Here is a 16,437-nt window from a genome sequence, read left to right on the forward strand (position 1 = left end):
GTGTTCTTCTTACCCCAGTACAAACATTATACAACCTTTCACTTTTAATTGTAAGCATTTCTGCCTGATATATACTGCCATCTATGGACACATGCAGTGAAATGCAAATGATGTGCACAAGGACAGAATTCAATTTCGGTTTCCATAAAATTTAACTTCCTACTTTATTCATATTATATGCATGCAAATAAAACAACCCTTTGCAATTCACTCCATTTTGTCTATGGCAAAAGGTTATTTGTTGAAAACTTTTTGTTGGGAAATGTTTTTTCCAAGTTAGTGGTGACATACTTATATTCTCTCTCTCAGTTTCAGGTGAAAACAACCAGTAATGGACACCCTGTGAGATGGATCTTCTTTTGCACCTGTCTGATCTAAGGTGCATGCAAATAAGAGAGCCACGAATATATAATTCAGAAAAAGAACAAGAGAGAGAGAGAGACTATTTCTCTCAGCTCTGTAATAATACTTCAGGACTTCTAAAGGCTTGAACAAAACACTTTTGGGAGCAAAAACATTAAAAGGATCTAATTTTATAATCATATTAGCAAAAAAAAAAAAAAGATTTGTTTGTGGATAAATGATGTGCAAATGAACATAAAGAATGGCAGTTTTGAAGGTGTGCTTATAGTTTTGTTTTCTACACTGAATTTGGGGGGAAATCTGCAAAATGTTTGGCCAATACCGATTTTAGCAAAAACCTATTGAGCAATAATTTGCCAGGTACAAAAGCTTTTGTTCTAACGTGGATTGGATCTTTTGAACACATGATAGGCCAAAATTTTGAGAGCCACAATGAAAGATAAATAGAAAATTAAAAAGATTTTTTAAATATTGAAACATAACTAAATATCATAGTGTGATGATTGATGAAAAGGGATATTTTTTTACTTCTAAAACATTTTTGCATTTCTGTTTTGCAGTTCAAAACAACCGAACTCACATTTTACATGTTTGTACTGTATACAATAGAACATCACAAATTCATATTATGCATATGTTGGGCAATTCTACAGAAATGTCAACCACATCATGAAAAATAAAAAGTTACCAAAGGAACAAAACGCATTTTACGTTTTATAGTGGTGTAATGGATAATGGAAAATGCTGTCCAGACCGCTAGAGGGCGCCGCCTGCTTACACAATGCTGACTGAAGCGCTGATTGCAGTCTATTTTTAAACGCAGCCTTTCAAGCTTTCGTAATCCCGCAAGAACATATTGCGATTTAAATTTTAACTCAATCAACCATGCAGCCTTAAAGGATACCATACCAATGTCTCAGAAGTCAAAGTTTGCTGGTTTCAAAGCGTTTTGGATGGTTTTACCTCATCATGTTTAGGTAAGTGCCACTTTCACAACTTTCACGTTGGTATCGAAGGTTTTCCTCTTTAATATGAGAACAGGAAAGAATAAAAATTAAATATTACATGTTGTTAGGGGTGCCAACCCTTCTACATATTGTGGCTATTATTATTTCTGGATTGTGCATTTGAATTCAAAGAGATTTTATGAAGTGTGATGATAATTAACTATAAATGAACCACCTGTTTTTCATATCTTTGTTTTCATATTGGTCAATAATTGGCGAATAAATACATACAATACGATACATCGGTGCATCCCTACTGCAGAATACTGAGGAATGGACATGAGTGTACTACATTATTACTGGTAACTGAAAGCATGATCACATTTAATAAAATGAACATGCAAGAGGCAGGGGATATGTGGAACTCTGGAATACACACACTTTAAAAGACATTAAGCACAGTCTAAAACCCTCTTTAAGAAAGATTCGCTCACATTTGAGTGTTTCTCCCCTGACACTACATCTTCTCTATGGACAACAAAAGCCACGGAATGAAAGAGAACGGCATGACAAATCTGCTCTTTCACTCTCAGATATAAGCCTTCTGTGAAATTATGCAATCGGACGGATATGACATTCACAGTTAAAGGTTCACTTTTGTGATGTGAAATATTAAACAGAGGGGCCTTCATAAATATCTGCTTTGAGGTTGTTTTATTGGGTTGGCCAGTGAATACCACACACAAACTCCACATATGCCAATCTGTCCTCTAATCCAGTGGTTCTCAACCAGGGAACGGGACCCACTAGGGGGCCTCAGCACACTTCCAAGGGGGCCTCAAAATTACTTAAAATTAATTTAAAATAAGAACAATTAAAATAATTACAATAATCCTACTTAATTCAAATGCATAAAGATGTATGCCTACAAATTATAAACAGACTCTTTCTGCAACTTCTAGAATCAAAAATGATCCATGATTAATTATTTTAATTAGACACATCTAGTTTCGGGCGAGGGGGCCTTCAAATATTGTCTTGGACAGTGGGGGGCCTTGGAGTCAAAAAGGTTGAGAACCACTGCTCTAATCCACCATGTAATTACCCAGCTCATCCTGTTATGCAGTACCTTTTGAACTCTGTAACTTAATGAATATACTTGTGCTGTAATTTAAGGGAGTATTTCAATAAAAGGATAAATAAGACTTTCAGAAATATGCTGTGGTCAAGTTCAGGCACTTAAATTGTATTAATTATAAATTATTTATTTACACAATTGAGAGAAAATTAACAGAATGGAAGCTAACAGGATGGACCTAAATAGCTAAAGTTAGCCAGTGAATGTGGGTATGGGCTTTCTGATATGGGCTCCTGTAGCTCAACTGGTACAGCATGGCACTCGCAATGCAAAGATCATGGGTTTGATTCCCTGGGAACACACAAGCTGATAAAATGTATACCCTGAATGCACTGTAAGCATCTGCAAAATGCATAAATGTGAATGTAAAACATGATGGAATGTTCTAGACTGAAAAAACAACTAATACAAAACATCTTCCAGTTCAATATAAGTTAAGCTCAATCAACAGCATTTGTGGCATAATTTTTATTACCACAAAAATTCATTTTGACTCTCTCCTTTTCTTTACAAAAAAAAATTAAAAATGCAAAAATCGAGGTTACAATGAGGCACTTACAATGGAAGTGAATGGGGCCAATTTTCAGAGAGTTTAAAAACAGAAATGTGAAGCTTATTATTTTATAAAAGCACTTGCATTAATTATTCTTTTAAAACTAATATATTATTCAGTGGTAAAGACACCGGCTACCACCCCTGGAGTTTGCTAGTTCGCTAGTTTGAATCCCAGGGAGTGCTGAGTGACTCCAGCCAGGTCTCCTAAGCAACCAAATTGGCCCGGTTGCTAGGGAGGGTAGAGTCACATGGGGTAAACTCCTCGTGGGCGCTATAATGTGGCTCGTTCTCGGTTGGGTGCATGGTGAGTTGAGCGTGGATGCCGCGGTGGGTGGCGTGAAGCCTCCACACACGCTATGTCTCCATGGCAACGCGCTCAACAAGCCACGTGATAAGATGCTCGGGTTGACGATCTCAGACGTGGAGTCAACTGGGATTCATCCTCCACCACCCGGACTGAGGCGAATCACTACGTGACCACGAGGACTTAAAAGCACATTGGGAATTGGCCATTCCAAATTGGGAGAAAAAGGGGAAAAGGTTCATACCGTCAATAAGAGTTTAGAATATCTAGGCTAGAACTGGGTTACATTCAGACAGGTCAGATGAAGTGAAGGTATTGAGGAATAATTTCAACCAAACAGCCATTGTAGCCTGTAGTAAAATAGAGTAAAATCTATTTAAAAACAATTATGTTTTCCACATTGTTTTCACTAAATGAACACAAGGAACAATGTTTTAATAATTTCCATTTATATACACCATTATAACAGTAATAAACAGCAATAATTACCTTCATGTTTTACTAAAACGTTGTAATACATAAAATGGGCACAGAGAGACTTCTGTGAACATTTTTGAGTGATGACTGAAGCAAATCAATGAATAAAAGCAATACAGCTGGATCTTCAAATACACAAAATCTTTCATACACAAACACACTCAATACTTTGAATCTGAGCTTTGGTAACAGTCAAACAAACACGCTGTATTAATCTAAGTAACATGTCTAAGGAAAATGTATCTTAGAGCACTAAACCTCTCGTATAAATCCTTTCGCAAACCGGCTTCCTGAAAAAGGCATCTTATCTCCTCTGACGACCATCTCAACATCTGCTAACTCTATCCAGCTCAAACACGCCATACCTTCTGCTCAAACTATTAAAAAAAAAAAAAAAAAAAAAAAAAATTATACCTCCCTGCATACACTTGGATTAGGGCAGGGAGCTGTACGTTTATCCCATAGAAGATACATTTGCATAAACCTTACAGCTAAATCTGTGGTAAAGACTGTAAAAAAGATGGATCAATGAAGCAGAGCTGGAACTACAAGCCTGCTTTGACTGCACTGATTGGAGTGTTTTTGAGGCTGCAGACACCAATCTGGATGAGCTCACAGATACTGTGACATCATATATCAGTTTCTGTGAGGATATGTGCATTCCTACTAGGACTTATTTAACATACAATAATGACAAACCATGGTTTACAGCAGAGCTCAGGCAGCTTCATCGGGCAAAAGAGGATGCTTACAGAAGTTGGGATAAAGTCTTGTACAATCAGGCCAGGAACACACTGAATAAGGAAATCCAAGTGGCTAAAAGAAGCTATTCTGATAAACTGAAAAACAAGTTTTCAGCTTACGACCCTGCATCAGTGTGAAGTGGCCTGAAACAACTTACTAACTACAGGACTCCCACCCCCAACACTGTAGTGGACCAACAACTGGCTGATGACCTGAATGTGTTCTACTGCAGATTTGAAAGGCCCAATCTCACACTCCACACCCACTCTGACCTTCACTTCACACAAACACCAACACCTCCTGCAACCCCCCTCCTCCCCCCTCCTGCTACTCAACCTGCACTTAAGATCTGTGAAGAAGAGGTGTGCCATGTCTTCCAAAAACAAAAGACAAGGAAAGCACAGGGCCCAGATGGTGTTTCATCCACTTGTCTAAAATCCTGTGCTGACCAGCTGGCCCCCATCTTCACACAAATCTTCAATAGATTACTGGAGCAGTGTGAAGTCCCATGCTGCGTCAAACGCTCCACCATTATCCCTGTCCCAAATAAACCCAAAATCACATTACTTAATTACTAAAGACCCATCACTCTGATGTCTGTGGTCATGAAGTCATTTGAGAGACTGGTGTTGGCCCACCTGAAGGACATCACTGGACCCTTTCTAGATCCCCTTCAATTTTCTTATCGAGCAAACAGATCTGTGGATGATGCAGTCAATATGGGATTGCATCATATCCTGCGACATCTGGACAGACCAGGGACATATGCAAGGATACTTTTTGTGGACTTCAGTTCGGCTTTCAACACCTTCATCCCAGCTATTCTTCGGACTAAATTACACCAACTCTCTGTCCCCACATCTATCTGTCAGTGGATCACCAGCTTTCTGACGGACAGGCAGCAGCTAGTGAGATAGGGGAAATTAACTTCCAGCACATGTACAATCAGCACTGGTTCCCCCCAGGGATGTGTGCTCTCCCCACTACTCTTCTCCCTGTATGACTGCACCGCCAAGGACCCCTCTGTCAAGCTCCTGAAGTTTGCAGACGACACAACTGTCATCAGCCTCAACCAAGATGACGATAAGTCTGTATACAGAAGGGAGGTTGAACGGCTGGCTCACTGGTGCTGTCAAAACAACCTGAAGCTGAACAAAATGGTGGAGATGATTGTGGACTTTTAGAGGAACACCCCAACATTGACCCCCCTAACCATTCCAAACAGCACTGTGGCAGTAGAGTCATTCAGGTACCTCGGCACTACCATCTCACAGGACCTGAAGTGGGAGACCCACATTGACTCCACTGTGAAAAAGGCCCAGCAGAGGTTGTACTTCCTACGCCAGCTGAGGAAGTTCAACCTGCCACAGGTGCAGCTGATAGTTTGCAGTGTAAAGAAAGGTGGCAGCATCATTATTGTATTTTTACACAGAGATAGGTAGGTCAATTTCTAAAATCAGTTAGTTCACAAATTGGGGAAAAAACACTAATGTTGTTTTTGTTTATCCAAAGTTGTAGTGCCTAAAACTCCAGAAGTATTATTTTTTGTGTGTGTTTTTTTTCCTCCCCTTTTCTCCCCAATTTGGAATGCCCAATTCCCAATGTGCTTTTAAGTCCTCGTGGTGGCAGTGACTCGCCGCAATCCGGGTGGCGGAGGACGAATCTCAGTTGCCTCCGCGTCTGAGACCGTCAACCCGTGCATCTTATCATGTGGCTTGTTGAGCGCGTTACCGTGGAGACGTAGCGCGTGGAGGCTTCACGCTATTCTCCACGGCATCCACACACAACTCACCACGCGCCCCACCGAGAGCAAGAACCACACATTAAAGTGACCCCGAGGAGGTTACCCCATGTGACTCTACCCTCCCTAGCAACTGGGCCAATTTGGTTGCTTAGGAGACCTGACTGGAGTCACTCAGCACACCCTGGATTCTAACTCATGACTCCAGGTGTGGTAGTCAACGTCAATACTCGCTGAGCTACCCAGGCCCCCAAACTCCAGAAGTATTAAATATATCTTAAAATCCAGTAGAATATCCCGTTGAGAACCAACTTTCCTTTTGTGTCTTCATTTTTAAGGCCCTATATGGTTAAATCACAGAGATATGGGGCAAATTCTTTTTGTATGACGCTTCGTCCGTACAAATCCAGAGTTTTCAAAACTCCTGTTGGTGTAAGCCAGTTGTTCAAGCTGATGGTGAATGCAGTAGTGGAGACAATGCAAAGTGAAATGTTTCTGTATTTGATGAATATAATTTCCCTGTAGCAAAAACTCACAAAATAAAAATTAAGTCAATCTTACTAGTCATATTTTTCTTCAGTGTACAGTATCAGTAGAACTAAGCATGGACTGTTAGAGGTTCTAAAGGCAGTGAAGTAATGACCCAGACCCTCCACTAGTAGGCACCACGGAGTCTAAGCGTATGAGGTAATAACCAAAAATCAAAGCAATGACACCATCCCAGGATGAGTCGACCTCAGGAAACAGATGTTGCTTCTCTCTCCTGATGAAAGCACCACATAATACAGGTCAGCCCCATATGATATGGCTTTAATAGAATCAGTAACTCCACGCTGGTTTGGGGGGAAATTGCTGTTTAGATTAAAATTGGATCAGCACAGTTCAACGTTATTACTTCAACTGTGAGGAAATGAGTTACAGGACTGAGCTAATGAAGCTTTGAGTGTGAGCTGATGAAGAAAGCTGGATTCCAATAGCAGCTTGTAAAGTGTTTACGGTTTGAATTTGGCTGAACCCGTATCACTATACCTCCCAAAGAGTTTTGGATATCGTTGGAGAAGAATCATTTTGGAATAGTTCACCAGAAAATGCACATTTGGTCATTCGGTCATGCATATTTACAGATGGTTTATTATAATTGATTAAAGGTGCTGCAAGCGATTTTAGCAATTGTACTTCCACAAGACTGAGCCGTTGGATTAGCCACGCCCCCTCTTTCCAAAACTCGCACTCCAAAGATACCACATTAGCTTTATTGAGACAGAAATCATGAAGAAATGTTTGTTAAAAACAACATCAGCAAAACAGCACCCTTAACTGACAAATGTTATGAACAACATGGCTTCAACATAGAAGTAAGCCTCAATAATTCACTGCAACTACAATACTATGAGAATGTGTAAAATGACTGACAGGTCGAAGGAGTCATTGTCCGCGGACACATTTTTGTTTGCCGTTTACAGAGTCTAGAGCTTTCACAGAGACTGGTGAGGTATCTTACAACACTTATTGCAGTAATATCTCTCAGGGAGTAGGACATTATTTTGCATACCTTTCCATGAAAAAAAATCGCTTACACCAACTTTAATGTTTCATAATATATATGGAGATTGAGAATGTAAACAAAAAAACAATATGTGAACAAAAAGCACTGCTGAAGGAGAAACACCTCCAACCTTTTATTATTAAAAGAGTAAAGTCTGAAGTGTGGGAATATTTTAAGACAAAGTGACCACTTTATATTTTTTTCACATATTTATTTATTAATGTTTTTGTGTGTATTTATTTAACAGTTCATTTAGCTTCTTAAATGTTAAAGGTGCTTTTTCAAAGTTATTCTCTACGTGATATTTTAATTTTAAACTTTTAAACCAATTTTGGTGTTTGAAAAAAGCAAAAATACTTGTCATTAAAACAACAATAAAGTCTGTTTATCTTTCAATCTGTTTTGTAATGTACTACAATAGCGCAATAATACTGTATACCGCAATAAAAGCTTAAGCAATTAGCACCATATGAAAATTTGATACCAGCACATGCCTAAAGTACATATTTTGAAGAATTTTGACACTTTAAAGCCCTTTTTTCCACACATAGTTCAATGTGACCACAACTGCGATGATCGAAAAGACATAAAAGAACATAAAAGTGGTCCATACGGCTTGTGTGTTATATTCCAAGTCTTCTGAAGTCATACTATAGCTTTGTGTAAGGAATATACCAATATACAAGTTGTTTAGGAATACAGCTTATGTGTTATAAGAAAAAATGGATAGATGTGGTCACAATGGCTGAACGATTAATCGGAATTAAAATCGAAATCGCAATATGACGTAGTGTGATTATCAAATCGTAAGGGCTGCAATTTAAATAAATTAACAGTCTGCACACGCTGCTCACTGAACTTACTGTATGTGTGCAGCTCTGTTCTCTATAGTGTTACACATACTCAAAGCACTCAAAACGTGAGGTTAATGAGCTGAGCATATTATACATTCAGCTCTAAAGACCCCGTTCCCACCTGTTATTATGATGCGTCTCGGGTGATCCGATCACACATGGTCAGGTGAGACACATCGCGGTTTACACCTGGTCACTTAAATGCGTCTCCTGTGACCACTTGTGTTCAGATTTGGAGGGGAGGGTCTCATGGTTTCATGACGACATACATCAATCACTCTTTCAATGTGTTAATGCACGATATTAAAGTGCTTACAAAGTCAGAAAAGAGTAAGAAAGTGCAAAAAAAAAAACGGTGCGCTGTTTCTCCCACATGCGGTTGAAATGTAACGTCAAGTAGAATTATGCGCTATTTTAGTGTATTACCTGTATTAAAGGAGCTTCAGGTGTTCGTGCTTGTCATCTGTGTTGATATCAGACACACTGAAGAAGATCCGTGAAGCTCTTGTGATGTTGGATGTATTAACTTTTTTACATTTTCCGATCGGACGGTTATTTCCTTTTAAAGCCGCTCATAAACGGCTACGTTTAAACTCTTGTTTTAGCGCAGCGGTTGATTGACAGGTGAGGGGGTGGCGCTTCACTGCTGCCGGGACGCATACAGGAAGGATTAGTGTTTACACTTAAAATGCAATGTGGTCACATGCGTTTTTGACCACATTCATATGTGGTTTTTGTGATCCGATCACAAAACGTTTTAGACCTCGTTCAGACCTGTATTTAGGGCTGACCACATGTGATCGGACCACCCGAAACAGGTGGAAATGGGTTCAAAGATTCACTAATTGCACATTTGTGTAATTCCAAATATGCTTAGCTGCATGAAGAAGAGTGGATGAGAGCATTTCGGGTTCCAAAAAACTATAATGAAATAATGATTAAAAGTGAGCTCAAATGTGAGAGATATGAGGAAGTGCCCTGAGGCCCATATCAGAGAAACAGACTCCTGGAGTTCAGTTTCTCACAGTAGCAGCCGCTCTCAGCGATGTCATCCGGTACCACGATCTTGCCCTGCGGCAGATCCGACCAGCACAGACAGGCATCTCCTCCAGCTGAGGGAAAGCGCTGTGTGTGAGCTGAGATGAGAATTCTGCCATCTTTCCTGCTGTTTTCAACACCTCCTTGTGAAGATCCAAAGATCTTCTTAGATCTCTGTCCCACCCACAAACACACAGACAGATCTCCTCCCAATTTCTCAGCATATGAGGAAGATTTTAAAGTGATAGTTTACCCAAAAATGAAATAATTTAATCATAATTTGTCCACCCTCATGTCATTCCAAACCCATGTTACTTTACAGCTATAATATGATAGATTTGTGTGAGGAACAGAGCAAAATTCTGTCTGAGAAGAAAGAAAATGATATGATGGTGAGTAAATGATGACAAAGTTTCATTTTAAGGTGAACTATCCCTTTAACTTCACACCAGTACCAGCATTGTCTGAAATGAAGTCATCTCTCGTGAGCTATACTCATCACCTACTGTATGACCAAACACAAACACTTTCCACATGCAACTCATCAGTCAGCCTTCAATGCTTCTAATAACAGCAACAAACCCCAAAGATTCCCTTCTGGGAAATATCTCTCACATTATCAGTATTATTACTTAAACATTCAAAACAGAGATGAGTATGAAGTAAATCTTAACCTAATTTTGTTTATTTTAAATTTCCTCCCCATGGATTTTCCCAGAAATCCTCTGCTTGAATAGATAACAATCAAATTCTTTGTGACTTTGACATTAATATAGGGCAGATAAGTCATGCATGGCTAATTTGGGATTTAAAGGAACGAAAGCTTAACCTCACAATGCTTCCGATGTTTATTACAAACTGCTTTCTAAGAAACCTATACTCCGGGAGGAACTAATTTGGACATTTCTGTCTTGAACTGTTAGACTAAAGAAATGTGCAAAGTGCAAAAACGTTAGAGCATGTAGCCGGCTTCAAAGGCTGAATCTCTTTCAAAGAACTGCTGATACAACACACATGAAGGCCAGATGTGAGCGAGATGCCAAAGTGACCACTTAAAGGATTTAAATCCTCTTTGCCAAGTCCTCAAAAACAAAGCCCGGGTTGAAACAGGTTCAGGGAGCACCAGCGAAACACTTTGAAGATCTTAGATGCTCATTGCCTTGTACTTTATACAGGGAGAGTGCCGAAAACAACCACACTGTTTACATACACACAACACATAAGCACACTCACACTTAGTGCTTGTATTTACACACATTAACACAGTTTACATGCAAATGACCCCCATATGTCTTCTTTTACCTTCTATCTCACACAAACAACACTATACAATACACAAGCACACACACCACAAACTCAGACACATGGATAAACAATCTAAAATACAGCAAAGTATTTTTAAGTAAAAATATCTGTATCTAATTTAACCATTCTAGTTCAGATTCTTTTTGTTTGTCCAATATGATGTCTATCTTTAACTACATGTTTGTCATATTAACAAGTCAGTGAAAGTAATTATCTGACAAGCCTTAAGTACACATTAAGTACTTTCTGGACGATTTATTAAAAGAAGAATCGGCTCATAAGAGTCAGTAGTTTGTGAATCTGACTACAGGAGGAAACCCACCTGGAGACTTCTTGCATGGGTGAGCCGCCATCACGTACGTCTGTCGGGGCAGGAGAGGGGAGGAGGGGAGAGACATGGACACACCCTTAGCCAGACTGAGTCTTAGGCCTTCCTCTGTTGGGGGGTACGGGAGGACCCTACTAGCATCTTGCACTCCACCACCAGGACACCTGCGCTGGGCACCGAGCAGGTACGGTTCCCCTGTTGATGGAGGAACAACACACGAGTCATGCAACTAGACAAGACAGCAACAAACATTAAAACAGGCGTGCAAACGAATCATAATTTGGAATCTAGTCACTGAAATTGTCTGAAATGAATCACGGAAATGGACTAATCTAACCAAATGTAAGACTTTTTAAGACCTGAAGAAATAAAATTAAGACCATATGTCCACACAAAACAAACCCACACAATCACAAAATACAATCTTTGACTTAAGCCTAGTGTACACTAGGGGTGTAACGGTTCTCGGTAAAAAACCGAACCGTACAATTCACCACCCACGGTTTGGGAAACATTGGCACCGTGTTCGGTTCACCTCACGTTTAATGACGCATCTGGAGCACAAGTTTTGGTCAAGAAAACAAAGCGTCATACAGACAGGCACAGTTACAACCTCCGCTAAATGCACCTGAATGGATCTGTAAATGGATACGATCCACCTGTGTTTCACGTGGGTTAACTTGATGACATCACTGTTCTGCAAGAGTTGTGTGTAGTTGAAAATGGCAAGTGGAGAAAACGAAACACTGATAGAGAAGCCCCCTGTGTTTCTCCTTTCTGGGAACATTTTCTTTTTGCAGTCAATTACAACAGTGATGGTCAAAAGACGTTTACAAAACAGGCACTGTTTGCAGACATCGCTCGGCACGAGTGCTGTATACTGGTAATATGTGTCAATAATGCGCATGAGGGTTTGTTTAAAACGTGCACGCAAGTTCTTCCTGTTTCCTCACGTGGCTGTAATCTATCACGAGTGTCAATAATGCGCTTTGATAAATGGCATTAAGATGGCGTTATAGTGATACATTGATACATGATTAATCATTTACGCCGACATCACCCATGGAAAGAGCCGCAGGTGAGCCGAAACTGCACACACTCCCTTCCATTTTTAAGCAGGCACTCAGTGCTAATTCGGACAGACATGAAACAATAACTAAAACGCTTGGGGTGTTCATGTGGGATTTCCATGTATGATTAAAATACTCAAGCAGTATTATCACAACATCCCTTCTTGTATGCATTCTAATAGCAAGGTTATTCCTTCTATAGTGATGTACAGCTTCTGAATATTTAATATGTTGAGATGAGTTTGAAGTGTTGATGCATGTAGCATATTAGCATATTAGTGCAGGTATTAAGTTAAAATGTTGATTTAGTAATTAGAGAAAATGTTTGTTTGTTCTTAGTTAAGGACCCTGACAAAAATTAACCATGATTTTACTGTGGTAATATTGTAGTAACCATGACTGCTGTCACCATGGTTTTCTGAGCAGAAATCATGGTTTTGATACAATTAATCATGGTTTTACAACAGTAATAGTGTATTTTCTATATAGTAACCATGATTTTACTATATATTGTAACCATGACAGTAACATGTTTATATTGAGGTTACTATGATTGTACTACAAATGCCATGGTTAAACTCTGGTTACTGTTGTAAAACAATGATTGTTATTTAAGGGCAAACCTGTTGAAGTGTTTACCAAATAGATTATTCTTTGGATCTGGCAGTAATATGTTTTTATTTTTTTAACAAAGAAAATAATGAAACTGTGACCCTTAAACCATGATACAAACCGAACCGTGAGAAATTCAAACCGTTACACCCCTAATGTACACTACAGGACTCAAGCTCGTCGTCTTTGTTTTGAGTCGGTGTCTGGTCTGCGACGAGAAGTCTCGAATCTCACAACGAACGGTCTTGTTGTATGCGCACTCCTACGACAGGCCGAGACAAGTCCCACACGCTGCGACAGTTTTCAAAAGAGCTTGATATCTAGACGTCTTGTCGTCATGTGTGCGCATTGTCCCGACGAGCAAGAGATGACAATCAGCTACAGCCAATGAAATAGAGAGCACAAGAGAATGGCAAGTTATTAGCAAGCAGAAGACAAAAAATTATTAGAAAATAAAATGAAACTTCAGCCACATCTCCTTACCCGTTTTCTTTATTATTTTCAGCTGTTTTACTTAAATGTTTCCTTTTGCAAATAGAAAAATGCACGAGCCGTTCTTTCATTTTTGTTGAAAGAGGAGACCAAGGTTTGGGTAGCAGGAGACAAAATATAATTCGAAAATAAAACTGTGCGCCCGTTTTAGCTCTTTCTTTCTCGTCTTTTACGTTTTTGCGCTTTATTATCATTGAGTAAAACACAGACGTAATAACTGAGGTAAGTCCTCATGAAATCAGAGACTCTGTCCTCGAAATCCAAACACAAATGGTCAGAAGAGACGGCCAGGTGTAACGGTGATGTCTCGTTAGTACATGTTTGATCGGATTACCCAAAACACATCGTAATACCAGTGCACACATGGCCCCAGTCGGGGACGAATGCTCATATTGTTGATACACTACAGTCCTGTATTGTTCGCACCAGCATGACGAAAAACAAGACTGTGAGTCACAGAGCGCTGACTGCAAGTCGTGAAGTGTACGCTTGGCTTTAAACTGAGGCTGAGGAACACATTCAACAAGGTCCTAGAACTTGTAACACTGATTATCAGCAAAACAGTGTATCTGCAAATTTAAAATACTCAAGACATGTTTTCCACATACATACAGTATACTGTACATACATCATATTAAACTTGGTTTATGTACCAATATAGGTCAACCAATATTGGATTTTGCTGATACGATAATAATAAGTTGAAAGGGGGGTCTGGGTAGCTCAGTGAGTATTGACGCTGACTACCACCCCTGGAGTCACGAGTTCAAATCCAGGGTGTGCTGAGTGACTCCAGCCAGGTCTCCTATGCAACTAAATTGGCCCGGTTGCTAGGGAGGGTAGAGTCGCATGGGGCAACCTCCTCGTGGTCGCGATTAGTGGTTCTCGCACTCAATGGGGCATGTGGTGAGTTGCGCGTGGATCACGGAGAGTAGCATGAGCCTCCACATGCTGTGAGTCTCCGCGGTGTCATGCACAGCGAGCCACGTGATAAGATGCACGGATTGACGGCTTGCTTTACTTTTCTGAGCTTGCTTTTCCACTGCAGTTTATTGCAGCCTCAACATGGGTGGGATTATAGGCTGTTCGTCATAGTTGCGTCACCCCATCCAGCTCTTACTGGATCCTCTCCTCGGCTACTAACGAGACGATCGTCTGCACCTCATTTATTGACCACGGCATGGTTTTGCGCACAGCCATTTCTTTTTACAATCCGAAAGTCACGTTAACAAATGATACTGCTATCGCTGTTGCTAACTAGCGGGTTGATGTCCCATGTCGCAAATCCAGTGAAGTTGGTAGCGACGATTTTCTCTGACCAATCAGTGATCTGCAGGGTTTTGACATCACATTTAGTATCGGCTCGGCTCACTTGGAACCTCGACCGAGGTGGTACTAAAAAAAGTACCAGGTACCAGGTACTATCCACAGTGGAATAGCAAGCACAGTCGAGTCGAACCGAGCCATACTGTGCAGTGGAAAAGCCCCAGTAGATGATAAGTTTATTAAATTAAATCATAGCCTTTTAAAGCTTAATAATCACATTAGGGCCAAATCGTGATTCTGATCTTTACATCCCCAAATTTAAGACCTCTTTAAATGAAAATTAAGACTTTTTTTTTTTTTTTTAAGATATTTAGACTTAACTTAGAATAAACTGAAATTTTAGAAAACAGATTTTAAGTCAATTTAAGACTTTTTAAGGACCCACGGGAACCCTGTACTGAAGTTTAAATCAGAAAGGCTTTTAAAACATCTCCGTCTAAACACTTTCATACAAGAGTCACAAAACAAGAAAGGATTGTGAAACTAGTCTAATAAGCCCAAAAAACAGCACATTAAAATATTTTAGGCATTGCTTAATTTTATATGGCCAGCAAAAATCATCATGTATTTATCATGAATATTCAATACATTGCTCAACCCTACTAGGAACAGAAGGACGAAGCAGACAAATGCTCTGTTAATAGGCTGAAAAACATCGGAAATATATCAACTTAATAGCCCCAGTTAAATTTTGGCACATTTTATGTTTACATTAGTCAACAGACACTTTTCCAACAATGAACCTGATGGAGAGTGATCATTTCAGTAATCATAATCAAAACAAATGAAGCCACCAGGACTCAGTTTAGATTAAAAAATTAAATGTGGCAGAATCTAAAAATGATTTTCACTGAAAACTATCAAGAGTACAAAAACTGAGCAAAGCTAATTAGTAGAGCTCATTAAAGCACAATAATAATGCAGAACAATGTTTCTCACGTGTAGTTTCATTACATGCGAATCCCAGCCCTGATTGGAGTCAGCAGCTGTTTTTTATGTCTTTTTTTTTATCGCTTTCTTGTGCTGAGCATTTGTAAATGTTTAGAAAACAGCTGCTTCACTGTTAACCCAGATGAACTGTCATTGTTTTGTGCCTGATCAACTAGAAACTTCTTGGAAACGTCAAAGAAAGTGATATGGATATATGTCAGATATGTTCAGCTACTTACTGAATACTGTGCAGTTTGCACTGTGTAGTGCATGCCATTTTTATACACATTGATAAACGTTTCAAACAGTAGCATGCTACTTTGTTCAAGTAGGTCATGTATTCTATGCATACAGAGAAATGTACATACTGTGCACAGTGTATATACTATTTAGGATTCTGCAGAAACTGTAAGAGTAGTATGGTAGTATCCTATTCCGAAGAATGCCAAACTCTCTCTCTCTGTTCTCCCACTCATACTCTGTCACTGATGACCACAACAAAGACGTCTAGTGTATAAAATACAATTAAACAGCGAAGAATGCCAGACAACAGGAAGTCAGTGTGCACCAGTCACACCTCCGTCCGGCCGCAGGCTCTTTTTAAACACCCACTGGGGTCACAAGTGTCTGGACAGAGTTTTATTTTTTTTGCATGTTTATTACGTGC

The 16,437-nt window shown here is 39.6% G+C and overlaps 1 protein-coding gene across 1 annotated transcript in view; it reads right to left on the reverse strand.

The window, feature by feature from the left end:
* The window catches only part of LOC127447536 (protein TANC1-like), a 257,213-nt gene that overhangs the window by 163,639 nt on the left and 77,137 nt on the right, over positions 1-16,437 (reverse strand). The window contains exon 3 of the mRNA XM_051709485.1: positions 11,335-11,535. Coding sequence (XP_051565445.1) covers positions 11,335-11,535 — 201 coding nt within the window. The remainder of the gene's footprint in view (positions 1-11,334; positions 11,536-16,437) is intronic.

This window comes from Myxocyprinus asiaticus, chromosome 10 (genome assembly GCF_019703515.2).
Source record: "Myxocyprinus asiaticus isolate MX2 ecotype Aquarium Trade chromosome 10, UBuf_Myxa_2, whole genome shotgun sequence".
NCBI lineage: Eukaryota > Metazoa > Chordata > Actinopteri > Cypriniformes > Catostomidae > Myxocyprinus > Myxocyprinus asiaticus.